Source organism: Ischnura elegans, chromosome 3 (assembly GCF_921293095.1).
Source record: "Ischnura elegans chromosome 3, ioIscEleg1.1, whole genome shotgun sequence".
Lineage (NCBI taxonomy): Eukaryota > Metazoa > Arthropoda > Insecta > Odonata > Coenagrionidae > Ischnura > Ischnura elegans.
Genome location: NC_060248.1, coordinates 82,795,063 through 82,821,758, shown reverse-complemented (window position 1 = coordinate 82,821,758; position 26,696 = coordinate 82,795,063). Strand labels below are relative to the sequence as shown.

Below are 26,696 nucleotides of genomic sequence, written 5' to 3'. Positions count from 1 at the left end.
AAGTGATTTTTCTCTAAACAGAGTTGGGTACAGAAATTATTTTAAGAAATATACAAGAACTAAGTGGCAAAGGTATACGAGTTAGTGCCTTTTATGTGCTGGTATCGAGTGAAAAATTAAATGCAGTACTAAATATCCAGTTGATATCGTTTCTTATCTTGCTTAATTCCTGTACCTAACTCTGTTTAGAAAAACAATCACTCGTACCCCTTACGTTCTCTCCTCCTCATATATAATAACGACAGTTTTCTTTTGCTTCCTTTTGAATACTTATTTTTTGTGATTAAATCGCGATCATTGGCGGATAAATCATTACGGATTATTTTCATCTTTGCATGGCATGCTCTATGTGGTCTCAATGATTTTCTGACACTCGCTCTATATCATCTCGGTTCGCTACCTTATTTTTTATTTTACTAGGGATATAACTTTTGATACCTTAATCATCGAGCGAAAGAAAAGCATTTCAAGTACCCTCTACACTTAACTCTATTACTGATTAAACAAATCAAAACGATAGCAATGATAACGGGACTTTTTAATAATCTTATCTATTTTTTAAACGTCTGCGGGGCGTCACGGGGCGCCCCCCACCTAAATCCGCTCATGACTTTTTGTTTCCGTAAGGAAAAATTTCCGCGTGGTCAAAAGTTCACCGGAAGAAATTGAGGAAAGTTATTTTGAGACATCAAATACTTCACCTTTTCTTTCGGGAAGAACGAGATTCCGGGATGCGAAATTCTAGGAAAATGGCCGATGATTTCTTCATGGCTTGCCGCGAACATCTTCATGTTATCATCCGCGGTCACAGCGGTGGTCTCTGCGGCGGAAGAGAAGCAGTCGGAAGTAGCGCACAGATTTTAACCAATGTCTGCGAGAAAATGGGGAACTCCCTTCATGAATTCAAGATAGGAGCCAATGAAGATCAGAAAGGCCACACATTTCCCATATGTCAAGGAACTCGTTTACAACAGCGATATTGATGGTTATGATTGAATAATTATCAGTGAAAGAGAGAAAGAGTAAAATATTTACCATGAAGATTAATAAAGTAATATAAGTAAAAGTTGGTCTTTTGGGTTCTCTCGCGTGTTGGTCGCTCAGTATGGCATACGTTGGAAACGTTTCCGTTTATATCCTACACCTAACGGAAGAAAATGGAGCGCCTCCAAAGCATTCCGTCAACTCTGACTTTAAAAAGCGGGAAGGAACCCGGAAGACCGTATTAGGTATGACCTATTGGTTGATGACATAATTTGTCTCATTTATGAATTCTTACATGCAGTATTTTTCATTATCATGATTAAAACTTTGCAATCCATAACTATTAAGCATTTGTGGAAACTCTTGGTTTAAATTGAATAATATTTAGCTTTTCATTAATAGTAGATACGATTCTAAAATACGTTTTGCTTGTGATTTTCTATCATTCTGGAAAGTATTTCTGATATATGGTTATAGAAAATTATTGTGGCGTACATAATTTTCTATGTGATTAGTATGTTTCTTACATGCTTGCGGTATATTGTACTGGTATACTGTACTGCGGTATTGTACTGGTATATGTTTCTTCTATGAATTAGATTGGGGCACTGAGTCATAATCGTCACACTCATGCATGTATTGATAATAATTCAATTTCTGCCTTGAGCGAAACCGTAATTAGTCAAGAGCAGATAAAACACTTGAGTATTTTCAGCCGATGGCTGTAACACTAACGGTCTAATCAGCATCATTTGCTCTCAACACCGCAGGGAAGCAAGACAACGTCCAAAGTAAAATAGTGAATCAGACACAAAAATACTTGAGCATTAAGTCTACAGTTAAGGATTTGACAGAAAGTTGTACACAGAATGAATAAATAAGGAAAATAAGAAAGGAAATGATTCATTTACAGGAATTATTTAGAGGATATTCAAGTATACATAGTAGAGAATGCATCCTCAACTTTCTCAGAGTTAGTGTTTTTTTGAAAGGTTCCCTTTGACACATGGATGATTAGGCATTTAGAGAAGGTGACTGACATCCGAGGTCATACGTGCGCTTTGAATAAAGGGAACGGAAGGGTGGCGAGGAATACAGCGTCAATGTTTGCCCCTTGTCAGTACTATGAGGCGGAAAGCCTTAATTTTATCGACCCAATTACCTTCATAATATACTCTGAGGTATCCAGAGAATTAATGGTCGTAATTATCGCATAATACCAAAGCGAATGGTTTAAATCCGTAGTATTTTTATACATAGATATGAATAACGTGCATTAACTTCTTGAACCATAATTTTTTCACCGAAAGTTTGAATAATAACTTCTCTGGTTATTTGATCGAGCCTTAATTTAATGAGAACTTGATCGAACACTTCGTTGAGAGAGGGGTTAAACGCGAAACGCTAACTACGAATCTGCTAACTAGTTATTGACTGAGTTCATATCAAATATGTAAACGTCGTAGAAATCGTGGAATCTGTAAAATCAGTCCTCTTTAAACATCCAACACAAGCGACGCCACTTCCAACTAGCTGCTGACTATGCACGTCATAAATATGTAATCTTCGTAGAGATCACGTAGTTAGGGTATTTGGAGGAGTCAACCATCCATTGGGTCATTTGTGCCAGAGGGAAGGAAAGGGAGGGAAGGGTGGAGAGAAACCCGGTGCCGCCATAAGGCTGCTCTTGGAGGCACGGCAGTGATGGGTCGTTCGCGATTGATTCGTTCAAAACGATTGAATCACCATGTGAATCAAAAGACTCGTGATTCTTTTCTCGTATAAGTAAGTTGATCATCAATCAGTACTACTTCCGGAAATGAGTGCCGGGACATCTGTGGGAATTTAAAGGTTTTTACTGGTTTGAAATTAGGGAAAACGCTCAGGAATTGATCGATAAATGGAATGCCACAATATTGATATCGAGTATTAGTTCCTGATTTAATTGTAACGGTTATACGATTTTCAATGTATGTAACGTCAATTGTGCTGATCATGAAAGATAGAACCTCTATTTTGGTGACCACCGAATCCTTTGAATATCGAAATAGGCACTCCTAACGAGAAATAATTCGATAAATGAAGGCGCATAGTCATGTAGATAAGTAAGATTTAATATAAAAACTCAAAATTTTAACTGTCAGCAGCGTGAAAGTGCATCTCAGGTTTGGTAACAAAATCTATGCATTAAATAAATATCAATACCTTAATTTAAAATAACCTATACATTTTACGAGTGCATACATCACATCTTATAACATATAATTGAATGCACTGCGTAGAAAATAGAGATTGTTTTTGAAAATCAAAGTCCAGCGTTTTTAATCAACCAATTAACACGTACCTATATACCAGGCCCATGACGATCGAGAACGAGAATCGTGAAGGGGAATGGTGAATCCCACATGAGAGAAGAATCATGATTCTTCTATGATTGAATCAATTCATTGAATCATTCAAGTGACTTGAATCAAAATTATTGAATCAGCAAAATGAACGACTTGCCCCATCTCTAACTAGCAGTGCCCTCCACAAAGCATCGAGGCAGGGATCGGACAATCTTTGAAATAATCTCCGTAATCGACGGACTTTGAACCCGGGCCTGTGAGCTGGGAACTCTAGCAACCGCACCAACCCTATTCTCTTCATGGAGATGGTAGAATTTGCTTATTCCCTCTGACCTGAATCCTTTCTATCATCCCTCCGAATCCTGAGTAAAAGACCGCTGTCGTTGCAATCTCCGGCCAATGACTTCCTTCGCCTTTCTCTGTAAGGGAGACGCACGAGGAAATAATTTCGCACCGGGGAAAGGAGAGGAAAATCTTCCAGGAAAAAATCACCGAGGCCAACTTTTCGAGAAGAGGAAGGCTTTATATGTCCTCAAGGGCATTCTCTTCGACTATTTCTGAATTTGACATGGGTATCCAAATCTCCCGTATCCATGATGAAAGTGTGTTCTCCTGTTCGTATTTTAAATTTATGCGGCATATTTTCTTGAAAACGTCACTGATTTTACCCCAGGACTAGGGAAAGTGGATGATTTGTAATTGCTTATCAAATTACGAAGAATTTTTCACCAAAAGTTATAATTAACAAAATTTAAATTTTTACTTGGAGTAGATTTTTTTGAAAATGTATGCGATATGATGTCGTAGTTTTTTTCAAGTATAGTTTTTGATTACAAAATTAATTAAAAATATTGTTGGTGTTTATGCAATTAGCTACTTATTGCTTGTCATGCCTACATTCTCAATGTAAATAATATTTAATCATTGGATACGATAAAATTTACTCTTACTTTAAAATAAGTAGTATTTCGTACATCAAAAGATTTTTTTCTCCACTGTCATTTTTACAGTGTAATTTTTACGGGTAAAACATCGTAAAATAGGTTGAATCAGTGCCCTGGGATGCCCATTGTCCACCATTTCTATACTTGTAATTATTATTCTCTCTGGCCTCAATTTCACAATGATAGTTTTTCGTAGATTTAACAAAAATGTATTTTGACATGAGACTAGTTAAAAAGAGTTACGTATTCGTCTCAAAATTATATACTTATTATAATAACTTTTTTCTGGAGCAAGATGTAAACAAATCAGCAGTATATATGACCAAAATTTATTAAATTCAATTTAAAAATTAAACTGAAACGAAAAGCTGTTCACACTGTTTGGTACTTTTTTTAGTTTACACTAGAATTTAAAGTAGAATATTGCATACCAATACAAATGCCTCAATACATCCTATTTTCCTGATTTCTCGCTAACCTTATCCAACTCCTCGATTGTTCTATCTGTGATCATTTTGTCTATTGGTCGACTGAACTTATGATGACAACTTTCTTAACATTATAAGTAAAGTAGAAATAAAGAATTACAAAACTTTGCTTGATGTGGTCATATTCATGTGTAGTGCGTACTCATTGCGTTGTCCTGTTCATATGCGTCAAAAGTGGACCAAACGTACCGAAAACGAGCCTTCTTTTTCGGAAATATTCAACCAATGTGGATTCTTCCGATACCATCTTAGATACACAAAGGGCTTGAAGAAAAGGCGGCGTAAGATACAGTCAACATACTTGACCACAGATTAAAGTCCATCCGTTTCAAGATAAGTACGTACTTCTCAAGTGGCTGAGAAACTATGCTTACTCACGTATATACACGAAAATCACGCGTTTATACCGACTCTGAGTACATTTATTTCTCTGAGAAAGTTGTGTCGCAGCAACACGATTTAAAGCACATATTTAATAACAAATTTTTGTGTACACTGCTAGTAAAATAATTCTTTTCATAGATTACATTCCTCTACGCAAGAAATTAGCCAGACATTTATTTTAGGGTTTGGGGGGTCTACTGCAAGCCACCCGCCCACTTGAAATGCCGAGACTGAACAAACCACACTGGTGCTTGTGCATAGAATTGCACGATACACACTTTATTAACACAAAATTGTAAAAAAATATGGATCTATAAGCAGCAGAAGTTTTTATACGACTGATCATACGCTAATAATGTGTGCCTTGGAAGTATTCTAAATGATAGGGAAAATGAAAATTATTTGGGGAGTTCCTAAAGTTCCCAATAAAGCACCCTACTCTTGGCTATGTCCGCGCCTCTATTGCAGGAACGAAATTACGGTTACTAAAAAATGGATACATTTTTGTGGGGATGCTAACCAGGTGAGCTGGTTACAGACTTTTCAAGGTCCGACTTTGTCCTCCCATTTTGGAGGTTATGAAGAGGATGTAGAGAACTTAAGAACGCAACCGTTGGCCATTTAACTAGGTTGAATCCTGAGCAAAATGAATTCAGTTACTCTGCTAAGAATGAGGTAAATTTTTTTCCAATTTTTCGATAAATATAATTTTTTCTAATTTTCTAGATAATTGACACTTTTTATTCAATTTTCCATGCAACTCATGCAGACATAGTACTCACAGCTATAGTGCTCAGCCAATAGCTAAAAATTAATTAATAAATTTTCAATTTTAATATTATTATGAATATCTCCTTTATTTTAGAACGTCTCTCGTGATGCACCTTGTATGAATTACTTTTCTCTCGTTAGAATTTTTTAAATTGTAACCCATAAATTTTTATCCATAATCAAGCCTGGCTTTGGAATTCTTTGAGTAAAGTTACGGAATTTATGTGAAATTTCCAAGATATGCAACACGAATATTTCAATAATTTTCTTGCGCAATTAATAAAATATAATGATGTAGACATCACTCTAAATTTTCATGAAGAATTAATTTATAATCCTGCACTTCATTAAAATTTATCATCCATAAATTTCGTCCAAGTTCTGGGGCCTGACACAATGATCAGCATTACATATGTCTCCCTGAAGCTATAGATCGCCTCAGTTGTGGATTAAGGCTGTCATCGAATGAAAGATCTTAGCATATGTACATACAGAAGAAAGACTCAAGGTGCAAGAGAATTTCCAGTCAGATATCCACTTCTTCCTTCAAAGATTGAAAGGCGGATCATCCCGGAAAATTCTCAGAATAACAGGGACGGCTTTATTGAAACGTTTCCGCGGAATCGAGCAGGAAAGTAGCGTGCAAAAAAAAAACGTGCACGGGAGGCCACGGGCGGATTTGCACAAGAGGATTTCGTTGCGACGCCCAGGAAATGTGTGCGATCATTAATTGCGTTGGGAAAAACGGGTCACCATGCAAAGCGGTAGAAAACCGGTTCCGGACCACGGCTCCGACTCGGGAAAAACTCAACGATGAATGATGATGGGAAACTTCGTAGGCATCCCGCAAAAGGTTTTGGGAATTCCACAAATTTTCGATCCGAGAATCGAGAATTGGTTCCACCCATTGTACACGTATTGCGTAGGGAAAAATGTGTTTTGCCCAAGGCCAAGGTGAGCGCCTCAGTTCGTTGCCTTTTGAGGGCACAAGTGACAACATAAGCTTCAATCCACTTTTCCACAATCAGAGTGACCTTTCACTTTGTTCGTGGCGTAACCCGCACGACGAGGCAATTGAGAATTGGTAACAAGTTTATGCAGTGCGTACTCAACAATGATGTATTGTTACATTATATGAACATTATTCCATATGTCGGTCTTAATGAGTAGTCACAAAATGTATCTATGATAAATTTTAAAATGAATAAATTGAATAAAATTGAAAAAAAAAAAAATTGAAAGAAGAGAGAGAATGCAGAAAACCCAATAATTATCTATCACCAATTTAAATCAATAGCTTTACGTCATAAGAGAGCAAATCAAGAGCAAAGCTATGCCACTTTTAGGTCTCCTCTACCGCTACACAGAAATAGCCGATCCCACAGCTTTAAAATCATATTTCTCGGCATTTATCCTTCCAGTCACCGGATATTGCTCTCCCATATGGTCCATCGCAGCCCCCTCTAACCTCACCTCTCTTGACAGTATAACAAGCTTCTTCGCCAGAATCGTAAGACGCAAAGTTCCCACCTTACGAGACATGTCCACCAGCTCACTCTTATCTTCCCTATTAATGACTGATCTCTCCCAACAAAGGATTAAAACAGACTTAAAACTTATTCACAATATTCTAAATTCACGCATTGATTGTCCTGATTTGCTTTCATCCATTAATTTCAGAGTGCCTTGCCGACCCACTCGTACACATTCCTTACTCCATACGCCTATCCCTAGACTATCCCTCGTTAAGCGCTCACTCCAACACCACCTTTGCTCCTTGCTCAATTCATTACCAGACAATATTGACCCGTTTTTTCTGCCCTTAAACTCATTGATCAAACTTGCCATGTCCCATTCCTCGGCTAATAAATAAACCTCCCTCTCCACCTCCCTTTCCTCGTGCCTTCTATATTGTTCTTTACTATCTTATGCCACTGCTCTCTGTTCAAATTTTATGTTTGTTACTGCGTCACTATAAATTGGCAGATATGCTGTATGTGAGCAACTCCTTAAATAAATAAGAGAAAAATTAGAGAGTTTTTTCAAGTTTGCATGCGTTAGCATATTAAGTTTCCCAGGAGTTAACATAAACTCCACTCTTTGTTTTCATTTTATTATTGCCAAAGTTTAAACCAGTATTTTTTAAATTTTCATTAAAATGGAATTGATTTAGAGACCGTTAAAATTAAGGTTACTAGCGGTACTGAAAACCTTAACGATGAAATTATTATTACTCAAAATTAATGAGGTTTCATAATATTTCCAAGGATGTATATAATTATTACGGATCGATTTTTCTCTTGAATACAAGTTTATGCAATAATAACGGCAAAATGAAGCTCGAATGAAGAATGCAATTTTTGGAGAAGTATTTTTCATCTTACAATATGACCTAATTTTTTTCATGGAATTCCGATGCATATTTTAACGCAATCTCACGCCCTCCACATCATTTTGCGTAAAGTTCATATTTATGATAAAATAGCATTTGTAGTCACTCCCAAATTATAAATACATATTTTCTCATACTTATCTTTTAATGACCCTAAAATTATAATTTATATACTATAGTCTATAAGGCCTTTATCAGATGAAGCGATGAGAATTATGTTTAGGTACTTACTGCATAAGTTTTAATTCTCTCTTTGCAAAGAGAAATTTTCCTTTCTCTCACATTTGATACTAAGTTAGGAGACCGTAATAAAAGGATCAAAAGCTCAAACAGATCGCAGATACGCAAAAAAAACTACCAACGAATGAACTAGAACTCGTGCTACCTCCCTTTATTTCATTAAGGCGAATATGTTAGGCTTTTTTTGCGATAGAGAAAGGAGATTACAGTAAAGCCACTGAGGATAGATTGCATCACAGCCTGGTTGAGATATGCTGCACTTTCCTTTTTGTTTCTTCGGAATCAACCACGAGAATGCCCCCATTTTCATTGTGCACGGCTCTACATTATAAATAATCTAACTCGCCGAGCTTTAACCTCGGGATAATCGCGGCTAGGGATTTGATATAAAAAAATGGCGCTATATGAGATATTTCAATGCTTTTTTTTTAAATCATATTTACTGTTGAAGCACATCAGCGCGCAGCGTGCAAGTAATCCTCTTTGGGAGTTGTTCCGGAAGTCAGCGATGTCAGGAAGCTGGTAGCGGGAACAAATGATATATAAGCAAGAAGGAAGTACACTACCAAGTTAAAGATAAGTTCATGGCTTCTTTGAAAATAATTTCATCAATTATTTACCTCATAATGGTTAGTTATTTAATGAGCGGGTAAATCCCCCTATGGATCCCCACTCATACAAGGGCGCGTCATGGTCGTCAGGCTAAAAAAATCACTCAGATATTCTGCGTCAGTGACGAAGAATACCACGCCAATAGGCCACGTTCGCATTGAGCCTAGCTTCAAAATAGGAAAGGTCTGGTCTTCAAATGGTAGAATGCCATGTATTTCACCAAGATATGATCGAAAATAGATAAGACTTTGGTATTCATTGTGCTGCGTACATCAAAAAATACCCACGAAATTTCTAATGAGCTTTTCCGCCATAAGATAATCGTCAATTTTTATCATCTACGTTCCATTGAAGTCTTAAGCCGGTCAATTAAGCTGCCTGGTCAATCATGATCACTGTATGTAGATCGAGGACATTTAATTCCAGTTCTTAAAGGATAAAGTACATTTGTACTTTGTATAAAAACTATGGTCATATATTGTCTTGAGAGCATACATATTTTGACCACCCATTGCCACACATATTCGAAATGCGTTCCATAGTTAAACAATTAACAGGATAACACCTCTTCAAGCAAAAAATAGGGCAGTTTCCTTCTTGTCGCTACAGTTGATTGCGACGAAGTGACTTTTAAGTAGTGAAAGTCTTTTTCACTCACAAAATATTGGCTAGACAATATCTTGGAGGGAATGTGTATTCTATCTACGACTAAGCATTTAAAAATTAGTAAAAAAAGTGGCAAAGTTATCATAATTTATGCGGATGTTCTATAAAAGAACGCTTATAGCGAGAGCTGTAATTTGTTGAAGTTTTTCCCATGAATATTTAAACCTTCAACAGAACTTTGGGCCACGGATAAACAAACACAAAATTAATCATTCTTTCGCACTCCTCGTTTTTTTATGACGAAAGATAAACCTCTCGCCGAAGCGAATGTTTTTTATGCAATGTATTTTCAGAAAAATCATTACTTGCGAGGGAATTTTCAATTTGCGATAAAGTAGAATTGCTGTATTTCCAGGTGATATACGTTAATTTCAGTGTTAAAATTTCACACGAGCCGTTTATACAAGATGCTTCAGCTGAGGGACCTCGCTTGAATTTGCTTATAGATCATATTTATTTATTTATAAAAACTTACATCTAACTAATCCTAAAATGAATTGTGGAAAACATGTGAGCAATTTAATTTTCTTGTTTAAAGCACGTTGCATAGTTTCCTTGAAAATTTGTACCTAATCTCCTTGAGTCAAGAAACATAGCCAATTGAAATGTCATGGCCGATTAAAGAATCTGCAAAACACCGCTTGAATCACATATTACAATTTGTACAAGAAGAATTCAAATAAGAGGAGACTTTATTTAGTGCTTACTAAGTGCCTGAAGCCAATATTAAGTCCAGGAAATTTTTTTGTGAAAATTCAATTTGAAAGAAATTTTTGCGTAGAAAAATTATTTTATACTTCATTACATTCTAACCTGGTGATTTTAGATTACGTAAATATAATCACAATAATACACAAACGATTACCACATACCCGCCGACATAAGTTCTCCTTAGTTTTTTCCCCAGTAAGTTGTATTGCGTAATTTTGCATGTTTTCGCCACCACACACTTCGAGCGTTATTCTCGAGCCACGCACATTCACAGCTCCCTCCCAAATTCGCAGGACGATTATGCTTGTCCTTGATACTCGCGTCCCACGAAAACACTCCGACCACTTGAGAAACAAGTTGGCGACATTTGGGGCGAGTTTTTTTTCTCATATATCAGCGCAGCTGAGCAATTAAATAATTCTTCCATGAATTTGGGAGGTATCGCACACTCCGTGTCGGGTATTCAGGCCTCTTTTGACATTCGGTTAACATATGTTCGAGTTTTTATGTAGTTTAAATAACTTAGTACGGAGTTTTAAAAAACAGCCACATTTTTAAACAGCTTTTTATGCTTAACATTTTATAATTGAAGCTGTCAATAGATTTTTATTTTTTTCCATTTCCACTGACATAAATTTCAATACCTTAATTTTTGAGCAAACATAGTTTAACTATGCATCATATGCGATATTTTAAGTATTTAATTATTTTTCTGTCTTCAGAAAAACATTTCGATAGTATTAATTGCATTAAGCTCATATTTTAAAATTAATTTTCAGCACAAATTTCTGAAATAAAATTTCAACAAAAAACTTTTGGAATTGGTTCATTTTATAAAATAGAATAAAACTACGCTGCGAAATTTATTATTTTTAAAGTACCAAAACGTTTGCCATAGTTTCTAAAAAGACAGAGGCCATTTGAAATATTGTGGGCCTTCAACTGCAATTTTTTAACCATGGAAATTGAGCTGAGAATATACGTCCTGAATGAATTGACGAATTTTTATCGGCTTCTAACTGTTTTCACTCGGAATGGGCGATTTGCTAGATTTTTAGCGATATTTTAAGTAGTTTTGGTGCATCAACAAATGGATCTTTAAGTATGGCACCAATTCTAAACGATTTTATTCTACAGCTCATCAAATTTTGAAGTCCATCATCAGCAAAAAATTAAAACACTATTTACGTATTTTTATTGCCAACTTTTGAGTCCTAAGAGGTTTGGATTAATCTCTTATTTCTTTGTCCTGTATATTGCTGCATCAAAATATACTATAGCGTTTCGAACGTACCAGCAATTAAGTAAAATTCTCGTGTAAGTGTACAGGCTGTGCAAGTATTCCATTGTTTTATGGTTAAATTTTCAGCAAAGAATGCGGTAGTGCATGAAGAAAGGAAGCGAAAAAAATAGTCAATTATATTTTTTCCAAGATCGTTGGGCTGCTGGAGTCGAATAGTGCGTGTAAGTTCCTCATGAAATAGGCCTCTGAAATATCTAGGAAAAACTGCTAAGGATCTATTGTTTTTGCCAATGTAAGAAAATCAAATTTTTTACTCTAAAATAAGTGCAAGATCACTTAGTTACGGAAATTATTCCATTAGCACCCAAATTAGGGTCTTCCTCCATTTTTACCAAACTTTTATCTTGAGTAGGTACTCTTATATAAACGGTCAGATGGACAATTAATAGACAAGAGTATTCAATGAATACAGTAAATAAATTAAAATAATTTTTTTCAATACGTAGTATGACGTTTCACTAAGGTCGCAAGGAAAAAGGAGGGCAGAGAAGAAAAACTTTGACCGATGATGTTGAAATGGTCGCACTCAGCTATGTTTTCATTGGAGACCACTTTCTTCATGCCATGGAATTTTGTATCATAAGTTTCAATATTATATTCAGCCATAACCCTAATAGGTACTTATTCATTATATTGAGGCATTCTTCATCATAAGGAAATTTCTAACCCTATCCAACTTTTTTTGGCCAAAAACAATACACCTACAGTTCCCAAGTGTGTACCCAGGATCAAAACTAGGGAGAGGTAAGCCATGGTTGCGCAAGTTGTAGGTAAGATTTAAGCTTAAAAAAGGTGTGTGAAATCAACGTTTGAACGAAGCTATAACAGCTCTTTATTAGTTTTTAACATTATTTACTTGAAAAAAATATTATTTTCTTTAAATACATTTGCGGTTTTTGCTTCTAGCTGCCCCCTCCTGCCCCTCATTGGGTGCGCCCATGACAGTTCCCACCATCCTTTTGGTTAGAAAGATGGCGTTACACTGAAAATATCTGAGGATATTATTTTGAAGTTAAAATATAAATTCGGCTAACGGACATTCATCATTTCTGCATGTATTAAGATATCATTTCTAAGTTAATATTAGCGCATTACGTGTATCAGGCCACAGCCAATGCAATCTCGGGAGGAAATGTTATTTTTTCCTGGTATGAACTATCATCAGACCGTCAACTGCGTCGCAAATGAAGAGCAGTAGGTTTCAGTTTTAAACAAACTGTTACTGAATGGAAATGCGAAAGAATTAGAGTATAATATTGCGATTTGGAGACGGTATCTTGAGATTTTTCAGTGTCATTCCTGCTACCTGAAGAATCTGATTACCTCTGACTGTATTAAAAACGATTTTGAGGTACCTATATATGATCATCTTTATTAATTAATGAAATAAATTTCCGACTACTTACACATATAAAATGAATGTTCCTACCAATTCTACAAGTTAGACCAAAACTTCCAAATTAATAATTGTGTTTCTCAAATTAATTTGGTAACATGCGCGGCTTATTTCATACATGACACTTGATTTTACAACTCTGACAGCTTGAAGATAATACCGAGGCTACTATAAAGAAACCCCACTAAAATTAGCCCCTAACAATTAATTTGTTATTACTTATGCTCACCTTAAATTACTGTTGCATGAGTACACCAAAGCCTCTTTGGACTGGGATGGTCAGTATACTTAAAATGCCTTCAATAGAACCCCTTCCAGAGGCCTTCCAGGGACTACCACGGACTGCATTATTGCTTTTGCTATCCAAGGATCGAGAAACGAAGTAGTTGGCAAGCATGTACCAATGAGTGATGCCACCCCACCTCATTTAGAAACCTGCCTCGCTTTAAAGCTCGTTCCGTCACCCAACACTGTCTCAATATATCCTTGAACCACCGATCACCTGTTTTTCTCAGCTCGACGTACTCAACTACGTACTCCTCGGTGAATGAATTTTTTTCTTTCTTTTTACTCTTAGGGAAGCTTTCCCCTACCATACAGCGCCGTAAGAACAAAAACAAAGCTCATATTTTTCCTCACGTGAAGATTTCAATGTAGCGTAGAATAAGTGATGGAAATGGAAGAACCTGTTCCTTACGCGTGAGCGTCATAATTACGAAGCAATGATGTAACTCGATGCATCCGGAACATTTAAATCAATCGTTTAAAATCAAATAAATCGTAACGGGAAATTTGAAAAGAAAAAAATGACCTCTGTATACTGAAGGGAAACTGAAATTATCCTGTTTATATCGAAATAAAGCAAAACATGGGAAGAGGACTTCAACATTCCATTCTGAAGTTCCCATGCATTTTTTTACTTTGGAAATGATAGCCAAGTTTCCCTCATCGGCTTGAAATGATTTTTCAAATTGCTTTATGGAACGGTTTTGCCAAAACACCTCCCAGTAGGTGAGACATTGGTTTGGATGATTAATAACCTATACGAAGGTTATAATCTTACAAAACGCTATTCATATGGGCAGTATTAGCTCCAGGAAAAATTATTATGAGATGCTTCGTGAACCAATATTTTAGCTTCTTGAACTTCATCAACAATTTTATTTAAAAATATTTTAACTTTAGACTATATTTTACACGAATATAGAGTACCATCAGCTCCGTAAGAAGAACTCTACTTATGGGCCCAGAACCATTCTTCATGCACTTTAAAATGGAAAAAACTGCATTCCTCTTGAGTGGCTTCGCTGATGGAGCCAAGGCCATCGATCGAGATGAAAATTGTAGATTCTTTTGGTTTTTGATGAAGAGGACCTTATTTTTCTAATATTTTCCTTCGCCAAAATTATTTGGATATAAAATTCAGGACCAGGGTCGTTGATGTGGAAATATAATTTTGACATTGCGATTGATTATTGATGAACAGAATAGTGAGTGTTCTTATAATATTATTCTTCCCCTTATTTACTAAGAAATGATTTTTCATATCCCCAGTGCCACCACCATCTATATAGAAATTTTATATTGGAATCTTTCGTCACAAAGCACTTCCTTCAAAATGACTCTTGGTCGTTGATATCGATCGGAGGTCTAATAAAAGCTGCGTGGAAAGTACGAAATTGTTACATTTACCATGCTAAACTTTAGGAATAGGGTGGTTTCCTATTATTTTTTTATTGCCTAAATCGAAATATTATTACTCCTGGAGTACGCATTTCACGCTTTTAGATTTTAAAATGACGATATCTATTTTTCGCGATTAAATAAAAAGTGAAAAATTTCAAGCGCGCGAAAACGCGATGGCTAAGTAAGAATGCTGGGAAAACCCCGTGTGACGTCATTCTGGTTCCCGCTGTCGCCGTGTGAGGTGATCTTGGGGCGAGGATATGTTCGCCGCTGCGATGCAGGCTGCTAGCAGGTAGCAAAGTGCCATGCTATCAGGTGGCGCTTGGCTTAAATAAGGATTATTAATACCTTATCAAAAGAAGAAAACTTTCCGACCTTAGCCAGTTTTAATAGGTGATTATTAAGACATGTTTCCCAGAGCTCTGTGCCTCATGCATGCCTTTGTAATCTCAGACGATGTAAATCTCTTATCTACTCGTATAGAAACTAGGTCCCTGTGACGTCACGTAGAGTTGCATCGCATGGGCGCCAATCTGGCCTCTTTCAAATAAGGATAAAATTGACCGTTGCCATTCGTCTAAACCGGTATTTCTAAAACCAAATAATTTTTATATTATACTAATGGTGGATAACGAGTCGCAATCAATGCCTTTCGTTTTCTTTGATGAAGGAAACTACCCTATTCCCACGAAATAGCGCTCTCATCCATTAATTTAATGGGAATTTTATATTATGGCTGAGTTTCGACGCACGTCGTAGTATTCTTCTAATGATAATCCTCCTTCCTTATATCACAGGAGAGGATCCGTCGCATCCTGGCCATCGTGGTCTCGGTGCTGCTGTGCCTGTCGGCCGCTGTCCTCGTCGTCGTGGGCATGCAGTCCATCACGGCGCTGGCGGCCGTCTTCACGCTCTTCGCCCTCTCCATCGTGTTCGTGTTGGGCGTGATGGGCATCGGTCGGGCGTGCTGCTGCCGTGCCTGCGACGGACCAATCAAGCGCAGCTTCTGGTTCATGGGACCCTCCAACGTCTCCCTCGTCACCAATTCCATGCGCGGATCCACCAGGGACAGCAGCATTGTCGAGGTGAGCGCAAAATCCTTCACGCGAATGTATCGAAATATATACTGTAAAACTCCAACTATCCCAATCAATTGGAACCTCACCCCATTCGGAAATCCAAAAAATTCGGATCATTGGATTCTTAAAAAATCACTAACTCTTGATTAACTTTTTGATATTCCAAATTATCATCATCTTCAGGCGCAAATTATGATTCATTGAAACCCATGTCGCGCTCTGTGAAAAAAGAAGTGGTATAAGTAATTGTGTGATATCCAGGAAAACTTATTGGATTTTTTTCCCGAAAATTGGAGTATTTTAGAGAGAAGATTTAATTTTTGGTGGTAAATGCATTTACAATCAATTTTAAATTAAAAGAGAACATTTTTACAGGTTATATTGCATATGCATACTACTGTACGTACAAGTGTTTTACGTAAGTTGTACCAAAACAAACGCTTCGTTAGTTGATGCTCCTATGCTTGCCTCAACTTCCACATTATCGTCATTGTCTTCCTCAGCACTTTCTTCTCTCAGACTTTAGTATTGATACTACCCTAATGAGATAATTGTGACTCATTACATTTCCTCTTTACAAAAGAAATTCTTTAATCTATGAAATGTTGTAGGTACTCATTAGATTAAATCGTAAAACACTTCAATTTCTCGCGTGAGAGTTGATGATTTACAATTAGTCGTCTCGCAGCAGGGTGTGTCTGCATGGTAAACTGCACAGGAAACGGCGCTGATTAATTAAATTGCCCAATGCCGTAAATATAGATTATGGCCTATCATGCGAGAGGAAGCCTCCCCCTAATTTTTTCATGATAAGATTTGTATATTAGTACGAGAGGAGAGTACGAGAGCACGCAAAAAATGTATGAGATAAAATAAATGTTCGGTGATATGATTTTTCGGTAAAGTCCTTCCCTGCCACGTAAGAGATCGCATATTCGAGTACTGCCTGGGTAGATTATCCTATCCATGGCATGGATGTTCTTGTCCGATTAATTGTTACGTTAAAAACTCCGGTGTAAAAGACCAAAGGTGCTGTTTTCGGTGGTATGGGAATAAATAAATAAAAAAACTTTGGTAGCCGCGAGGTTGACTTCTGTTTAACATAAAAACACAGCTGCCCAAGACTGTAATTGGCTAGTTCCATACAAACGATACAACAACTCGTTTACTCAAACCCGAAATCAAAATTTATCAAAATAATAACGTGAATGGAAGGATAAGATACATTAAGGCGAAAGAAAATACTTCCTAATTCAACCGTTCTCCCATAACTTTCCAACAAAAAGAACGAAAGTAGCCACCCACTTTTCATGAGCTGGTGACATCAATAGAGTTCCGGTTCATTAACTAATTCATGGAGAGCCAGAGGAAAGGAATAACTCACAAGAGTAAACAGCAATGAGCCACTTGGGGCTGATACCAGGAAGCAAGGGAGTAGCAGTGACCATCACGGCAAGAGTGCGTTTTTAATCAATTTGTCAGCGGAAGGTTGTAGGTCGTCGACAATTTAGAAAGAGAAATAGGCAAAGTTTTGAAAAACGGAGGAATGCGGGTCCTTTTTTTCAAACTCAAACAAAATTTCAATCACATCAAATACAAATTAAAACTACAACCTAAATTTTAAAAAAATGTTAACGATCCGTCGATCGAAGACGTTGACTTTTTTGCCCATTTACGCCTGAATATTTTTTTATTTGTACGCAATTTGTTGATATCGGGACTATTTAGGAACCTACAAGGTGAGCTATGACATTTTTACTCTTAAATGATCATTATTTTAATAATATACCGATGGGTTCCATTCGGCATATTTAAGCGTTTAATATACTTTGGTGTTAAAGTGTACCCTACGACGTAGGCAAGGTTTCAGTCGGATATGACATTACACGAGTTACAAGGGCGTACGCAGGATCAAAACTGGGGGGGGGGGCAATCCATGGTTGTTCAAAGTGTAGGTAATATTTAAGCACGGAAAAGGTGAATAAAATCTATATTTTAAGTAAACTAAAACAGCTCTTTATTAATTTTTTACATTATTTGCTTGAAAAAATATTACTTTCCTTAAAGAAATTTGCGATTTTTGCTTCTGGGGGGGCAGCTGCCCCTCCTGCCCCCCGCCGGGTACGCCCATGACGAGTTACGCAATCTTATGCAATATTTTGCAGACTGAATACTCCTTTTAAAATTTTTCTTCGTCTCCAAAGGCCTCCAAAATCTCAGTAACATTGTTTGCATGAAAAAGTCAATATCATGATTACTATACTGGTAGCACCACCGGTAACTCACGTGTTACGGAATGTTTTGGAATCAACCGCTGAGACGGCTTCGAAAATCCCGAATCAATATTGACGGCCAGTGTGTTGCCTGGTCGGTTTCGCCAAGATAAGAGACCTCCGCAAATTCTCACTCGGCCACGGACATGCTGTTCCTCGCATCTCAGAAGGCGACATTGGAATAAACACGACCCCGCTTGGAATTGCGCTGTTCAACACGCACGACTGCCGTCCCACAAGAGACGGCACGCTATTCCGTTTATTTTTTTCACGGCTAAGAAACCTCGTGCGCTGACTGCGGAAGAGTTTCGATAACAGTTGGCTGTAAAGCGACCACGTGATGTGAAACGAAATTCAAGAGCATACTTCAGAGATCATGATTTCATTTTATGGGCTACTCTAAAGCCTGCGGCGTACTTTACGGTTAGCACAAACTGCATTCGAGTTTATAGATTTCTTTGAGCTATTAAAGGCCATGGAGGGCAAAGTTCCTGGAAGAAGAGTTTATTCGGATGGATTCAGATATTTGAAAGTTTAATACTTTCATAACTGTTAAGTCATAAAATTTCAAATGCTTAAGATGATGTAAGTGTTTGGTTAGTTTACTGCAAGTGTATACTTAAGGATCCATACTTTTATTACTAGTGATTTTAAACACCATCTATACTGGTGATTTGCTGCACGACCTTATACTTCTATACTTACACTCGGGATAAAAGTAACTATCCGAGGGAATCTAATGAAATGTGTGGAGCTAAACTTCGCTTTTTTATGAGAGTTATTGTTTCGACTTGAGAAAACCGTTTGGGTCGAATATAATTAACTACTGTACTTTATTCAATGCTTTTCATTACTCTGGTTGTGAAGAAATAAAAAAAGAACATTTTGATGTCGCCTCACGCGGGATATTTCATTTCAAATAGTTTTTATCCAATTATTTTAATTCCAAGGCGGTAGTGACCGTCATCTCCCTCTCATTTGAAAACAATGTTTTATTGGTTTCTAAAATTGTCATCGCAATCGAAAATTAGCCAAGCGTAGATGGATCAAAATTTCACTCTAACCACTATTTCCGTCACTATTTTGTGTGAAATAGTCAAAATTTTAAACTATATAATGTAGGTGAATTTGCGGATGTCAATTAAAGCGACATAATTGGGCTTAAGAGGTTTCTTTCGAGCGTAAAATAATTTAACCTTGGACATAACACGGCAATGATGTATCTTTCCTTTCATATAGGAAAAATTTTCAGCTAAGTACTTACCATGGGGCGTAAGTTAATCGCTGACCCAACGAGGAAACATTGCTCGACTAAAAATAATCGCTCTTTCTTTCTTGAAACGCCATGCGCTGACTACACAGAAAACGGGAGTGATAAAATCGGAGTCAAACAGCTTTCCGCTAGCGGAGCGCCTGGGTGGCTTTTACCGCGATACCTTAGAGATATCTGCGCCACCGCGCCGCGTAATGTGACTAGGTTTAGGTAATACGCGTGCATACAATGAAAAAACAGAATTTCCATATAGGGTAAACGGAGTGGTGTGGTGGATAAAGAAATTTTTCGTTGCATCGTAAACTCACAGAGGTTTAAAATTCGTAATGCATAAGTTGGAAGTATTCTCGCCGGAGACAGTTCGTCGAATAAGAGAATTTGCGGTAACTCAACGTGCGGTAACTTTAAAACTGTGTCGAAATAAAATTCATGAAATAATTTTAATTTTTTAAAAAGAATGCTTTTTAAATTTTAATACCGCGAGCTGCGCGGAAGACTGAATTTAATTTTTTTAATTAAGAACTAATTGTAAAAATTGTTATGCATAAGACAAAAACACACTCTTGAATTAGGTATCTCCTGAAAGTACTTAGTACGGCCTAAATATGCCCGAATGTAGGATTAAAATATGATATTTAATAAATTCATTCAAACATATTAAATCGTGTAGCCATTTTTATTATTATTAAATAGTAAAAATAGCTATTAAAACTACTTTTAGACCAAATGCGTGATTGACAGTCACAAAAACTGATTCGGCTAAGCTAAGTAAATGAAAATATCCCGTCTTACGAAATTTAATTGCGACCAACCTTATCTGCTCCCATCACCAGCGAAATGTGCAGTGGCGCCGACTCCATGGGGCTTGAGGAGGCCCGAGCCCCCTCAAAAATCCGTTATGGGTGTGAGAAAAAAATGTGTCAGGCTTGCTGATTTCCCCCGGAGTGTCCATATATCGAGATTCGAGTTATCAGGGCTCTAATGTTGATCATATGACTCTTCTAAAATGCTTAAAAAACTTAAAACTCACTAACTTTAATATTTCCCGGGGCAAGATTCCCGGTTTGGCCCCCCCCCAATATTTTTTGTGAGTCGGCACCCCTGGAAATGTGTAATGAGAGATTGTTCCTGGTATCGCTTTTTCTTCGATAACGGTAAATTGAAAGCGCATGTTTTCTTCATGCAGTGACAAGAAGTCAGCAAAGCCCTTTCGTCACCTTCTATATAACCAACCCACCGAAGCGTGCCTCATATCCAGGATCACTATGAATTTAGTGTATTTTTTTAAGAGGACGCACTACCTCGGCTTAATGCGTCGCTGCTGGCCATCATTAATGACCATTCTGTATTCTAACCTTGGTTGTGGTGCGCTTAAATTTTTCACTATGCAAGAATGTTTATGCAGTTCCCACCAGACATGGTCCGTTCTAAAATTGATTTTGAGGAAATTTTGACATAAAGCAAACGTTTTCCCCCGTTTATCAAACATACTTTTGCACTATTTGACCCCAATGATATAATTATCACGAAATAGGTGTAAGTATAGTCCTTTATCGTAGAACCTAAACAGCATATCTTCCTTCATTTTTTAAAAATAAACAGCTATGCATAAAATTCAAACTATAAAATTAATATTCATAGTTCTTTCACTGATGCTTGTGTTATAGAACAACTTAAAATATGCGTTTATGTATTCTACACTTTATATATCATTAAAAAAATTGCAATATGGCATAGCGTATTCTTTTCAAACAAGTGGAGTATTTTCTGAAATTATTATACGAGAGTCGTGTTTTCCGCAGAATTAGCGTACCAATGGCATGAAAATAAGAACCTTATGTGTATTTGCCACACAAAGAAAGATGTGCAGTGAAAAGTATTGGCCGATTGGTGTGAATTAAATTATCAAGATGCCGCGCTAACTTTGTCATAACTTTTGAAATGAGATGAGACTTGCATGGAATACACCCAGCCCTTCTTGATGTGCTAAGTACCCACAGGCTTCGTCTCACCGCATTCCCGTGGGAAAAAATTCTTCTGGCCCGCAGCAACTCGTTTACCTTTTGCTTTCTCCCCTTATATTTACTCGCACAAGAAACTCAAGCTGCGAATTTCTTCGCCAGACACCCACTGAAATTATTAAAGTACACCGAACTCTTGGACGTGCGAATTTCCAAGTTTGAAAAGCGAAACTCTTTTGTTATGCACGAAAAAACTTTCTCGCGAGGTGCTAAAAAGAGTGTGTGCCAGTGAACTGCTGAAAAAAACACACTCGAACATGTTGGGAATTGATAACATGCTGCTGTTGTTAAAAAGTAAACCAATTGCACACTCCTGGGATTACTTCGCTCTTTAGATACGCCTTTATGATTAATCCAGGGATCGTAAATCGTATTCGGTCAGGATTTCACGCGGCAGAGCCTCAAAAGTTTCCCAGGAGGATGCATCACTTCCTTGCATTCGTTTTTCATTTAATACCAAACATTTATTCAATTTAAGCTACATTTCCAAATTTGCCTATGTCCGAAATTTAAATATTTATCAACTTAGAAAATATTCATCATCACTAGTCAATAATCCTGAGATTGGTTTGACGCAGCTCTCCATTTCTCTCTCCTATCCGCTAATCTCTTCATAGTTACATATTTCTTCTCTTTTACATCCTTAATAACCTGTCCTATATAACTCATTCGGGGCCGTCCCTTGCCCTTTTTCCCTTCCACTAGTCCTTCAACGATTGTCTTCATCAGACCATCGTGCCTCAAAATGTGTCCAACTAAGTTGTCCTTTCTTCTGCATAAGGTTTTTAGGAGGTTTCTCTTTTCTCCTACTCTTCTTAGCACTTCCTCGTTACTCACACGGTCAATCCATCTTATCTTCATCATTCTTCGGTAGCACCACATTTCGAATGCTTCCACTCTTGACTTCTCTGCTGCTGTCAACGTCCAAGCCTCGCTTCCATAGAGAAACATACTCCATATGTAATATTAATGAGGTAAATTCATCAATTGTAGGGTAAACGCACACATTTATAAGGTTCAAGTTACCAGTGGCGGATACAGAGAAGGGCTGGGTAGCCAATTTACACTAGATAAAACGGTAATTTTGTTCAGTTGCCGAATATATACAGGAGAGGATAGCCCCTTAGGCCCCCATTGTCCCTATCCTGGATCCACTACTGAGTTACAGGGAACATTTTAAGATGACAGTTGAAACTTTAAACGGGTAGTACGTTATGAAAAAGCCCGGTCAAGCGGAAGTGAAGTCTCGTTTTTATTTCACGTTTCATCATCACTGGTCAACAATCGTAAGATTGGTTTGATGCAGCTCCTCAATCAATTGTCATATCAGCTAATCTTTTCACACCTACGTATTTCTTCTCTTTCACATTCTTCTTTACCTGTTCCATATATTTTGTTCGAGGTCTTCCTTTTCCGTTCTTGCCATCCACTTGTCCCTCGACGATTTTTTTCACGTTTCAATGCCGATAAATCTCGATCTTTTCATGCTCCTCAAGGAAAATTTCGAAGTTCTCTCGTCGAATTTCACATTGAAATTTTGCAATAGAATTTACAATGGAAAATGTTCAAGTATGAAGAAAATGTCTTGCTGTCCGATAAATGATATTCGGAGTCATGATGATTTTTGTTTTTCATATTACAAATGGATGAGAAAATCGTCATATGAGTGTGATAAGGAAATTTCTCATTTGGTTGTTTCTTTTTCATCTTCAGATAAAGTTGCAGAAATAGATAATATAGTTCATATAAACATAATGCTCGGCTGATCAATAACATTGAAGTACCCGAGTTATCTTCGCTCCAACATTGATTGGGGTCTGGGTAAAAACAAAATTGCCTTGCCAACTTCCAAGTAGTCCTATTACGGGACTCACGGCTTTTCTGGTTCACGTAAATAAATTCGTGATTCGCTGTGAATATTCCAATACCATTTTGCCTTATATTTATGGGCCAAATATTTTCCTCGCAACTTCCAAGCAGTTCTTTTACGGGACTCGCGAGCTATTTTACTAGTTCATGCAAATATATTCGTCATTTGCTGTGAATTCTCCAATACTATCACAAATTATATTTTTGTCAACCGCTCGCCTATTATTTTAGTAGTGATAATTCAATCAAATTGCTGACTTTCTACACGCGTGTGGAGCGGTAGTAGATGCTCTGAAGCAGGCGCAGGGCTTTGATAATTCACGCTTTCCGAGGCCCATTAATTAGCATGCACTAAGACCGCGAGCGCGTGCGGAAGACTTCCCAACAACCTTCAACCTCTAAATTTATCTCGTAAAGGAGATAAGACGTTTTACTGCTCTGCTAATTTAGATCGTCACGCGCCATTATATGCTAATTGTTTTTCAACGACGCGGATTGAAAAGATTTAGTTGAATTACCGTTAATGGTAGCGGGTATTAACGCTGTTGTTAAAGGAAAATTACGAACATGAAGATTATAGGTTACTTCCCGTAAAATATGTCGCAACAAACAAATATATCCTCCATTTTCCAGATGAAAGTTAAATAATGCTTTTATTTTCCCTACCCTACCCTTCCCCTTTCTCTACCCTACCCACCTCCTTACGACGTAAGTACGATTCAAATTCTGTTTGTATCCTCGTATATGTCAAAGGCTAATGTTTTAATATGCCTGTAGAAGAGAAATATAGGCATTTAAACCTTGAACATTTCTCAGAATGTTGAAACCATGGTCGGTAGTGGGATTAAATATTAAAGTGTGGAAAATACCATTCGTAGTTTATATATTTCCATGGATCTAAATTTCTTGCCGAAATTTTCATTTTCGAAGTTTTAGGGTATGAGAAAAACGATGGAACTACTGTTATTTTAAAAAAAACTTTAACCATGACCCGTGCAGATGCTTTTGATCCCGAGAGTGCCATGATACGATTATACTAATTCTTTCTTTCGCTTTCCCCGGCAGATCCCATACCCGCACAGCACGGACTTGCCCTCTTGGGTGAGCGAGCAGAGCATGCAGCCACCGCCCGACTATTTCACGGTGACGCGGTGCAGCGGCCCGGGGTGCGGCGTCAGCCTACCGCACCGCGAGGAAACACCGCCCCCCTCCTACAAGTTCCTGCACGAGGCGGGACTCATCCAGGGAGAGCCGTTAGGAGAATCGGCGGACGATCCGCCGCTCTTCGAAGTCACGGCGACTCTGCCCTCGGACATCAGTCTGCCGACGACTCGGGTTCCTTTGCCGGGCGGAGAAGGTCCCGTCGCTGGGGAAACGGAGCCTCCGCCGCCGCCACCTCCTCCCATCATCAAGGATGAGGACAAACCGCAGAAGGGAGACGCCTTGCGCTGAGGAGTGAAAGTGACACGGTTCCCTTGACCCAAAAGGAGTCGCGAGGAGAAGTGTGACACTCTCTGAGCAGTCGCAGTTTTGTTTTCAGTATACCGATCTCTCTCTCCTCTCTTCGCTTTCGTTTTTATTTTGCGATTGCCGCGGCTGGACGGCCCGGCGAGGGATGGGTGGAAATACGGTCACAGACGATATCAGGTGGCGCCAGTGGCGGATCCAGGGGTTAGGTGGGCGTCATGGGGGCTAACCTGCCAGCCGTAGTGGGAGTCTGAACAAAATTACTACTTTACCTATTGTACATTGGATAGCCAAGGGGTAGGGGGCTATAGCCCCTCTGTGGATCTACTGCCACTGGGTGCAGCTACTTACCTACTTGGTGGCAAAATAAAATGCGCAGATATTTTTTTGGTGTCAGGGTAGGGATGTCGTGTGAAGGTAAATGCTCGCAAAAATACGTGAAGATAACGTTGGGAAAAGTGTGCATAAGTGCTCAGTCAGTATTCCAGCCAGGCAGGGGCGGATCCAGGATTTGTTTCGGGGGGGCACAAGCAAGGCCGTGTCCAGGATTTTGTTCTGGGGGGGCACAAGGATACCGCGTAATACAAAACGAACACGATGATAATGGGACTTTATTAAAATCTTCCATATTTTTTAAGGTTCTGGTGGGGCACGTGCCCCCCATAGATCCGCCTATTCAGCCAGGTATCTCGTTAACCTCCGTTATATTGAGATCGCAGCAAGATATACGTGTAATTCGTATGAAAGGCCAAATTAATAATGAACATTGTCCACGAATGTGTCATCCTGGATTATATCCTCGTCTGAACTCACCAATCCCATGTGACAAGATGCTTGATCCAGAACAGGAATTCTACACAGTTTTTTTTGCGTCAGGGTGAGGATATTGCGTGCACAAAACGCGTATACTATGGGTAAAAGAAGTGTTGATTGATGTTCTGTCGACATTATATAATTATCGCATTAAGCTTCACGAAGAGGTGATCGTAGGTACATGCAGTTTGTATGAAATTTCGAATTATGTATACAAATTCTGTCTTCCTGAATAGAGTTCTGGTATTAACATACCAATCACGTATGACACGATGCTTGATCCAGGAATACGGATGGCATGCAGGCCCGTATTTATGACCGATGTTCAAGTAATCCAATCCAGAAAGATTCCACTCATTAAATACAAAAAATTTTCGAACTTTTCTTACTGCCTACGAGACATGATGAAACAATCTAGTAAAGCAAAAAAACAGTAAACGGTATGAGTAATTAACGTGAAAAATGGCGCTTTTACCCTAAAGAAAAATGATCTTGTGTGTCCAACAAAGAATTTTCTGAAGTAAATAATTAATTTCGCGGGGGATCACTTAGGAAAGCTGATTGAAAGGTAGCATTCCATGCTGAATGATTTTAGGAAACTAATTTTACATCGATTATGAAACGATAAAGTTCATGGAGAGGAAAAGTTGGTCTACGTCCTGGTATAGAATCAAATGAATCTAAGTATCAGAATGACCAGTCTGAAAGTATTCATTTTGCTTAAAATTAATGTCATATTATCTCTAAAAAACGTTAGTAAATGTGAATATTCCAAGAGGTATATTATGGACGACTTGCACTTCAACCAAACGAGCACGTGCAGGAAACTTCACTCTCCACGACATCAAATATTTCGATTTTTAGGGCCACCAAGTTTTTGGACGTCTATGCTAGAATCACTTAATGACAACTAGGGAGAAAATAATAACACCTCTGCCACTAAATATGTACTTTTGAGTATGAAAAAATATGCATA

At 37.9% G+C, this 26,696-nt stretch overlaps 1 protein-coding gene across 1 annotated transcript in view; it reads left to right on the top strand.

Annotated features, from left to right (window-relative positions):
* LOC124156074 overlaps nucleotides 1-25,472 on the top strand; it is a 35,596-nt gene extending 10,124 nt beyond the window's left edge. Inside the window, exons 3-4 of the mRNA XM_046530386.1 lie at nucleotides 15,723-16,010; nucleotides 24,506-25,472. Coding sequence (XP_046386342.1) covers nucleotides 15,723-16,010; nucleotides 24,506-24,892 — 675 coding nt within the window. The 3' untranslated portion in view covers nucleotides 24,893-25,472. The remainder of the gene's footprint in view (nucleotides 1-15,722; nucleotides 16,011-24,505) is intronic.
* The last annotated feature ends 1,224 nt before the right edge of the window (nucleotides 25,473-26,696 follow it).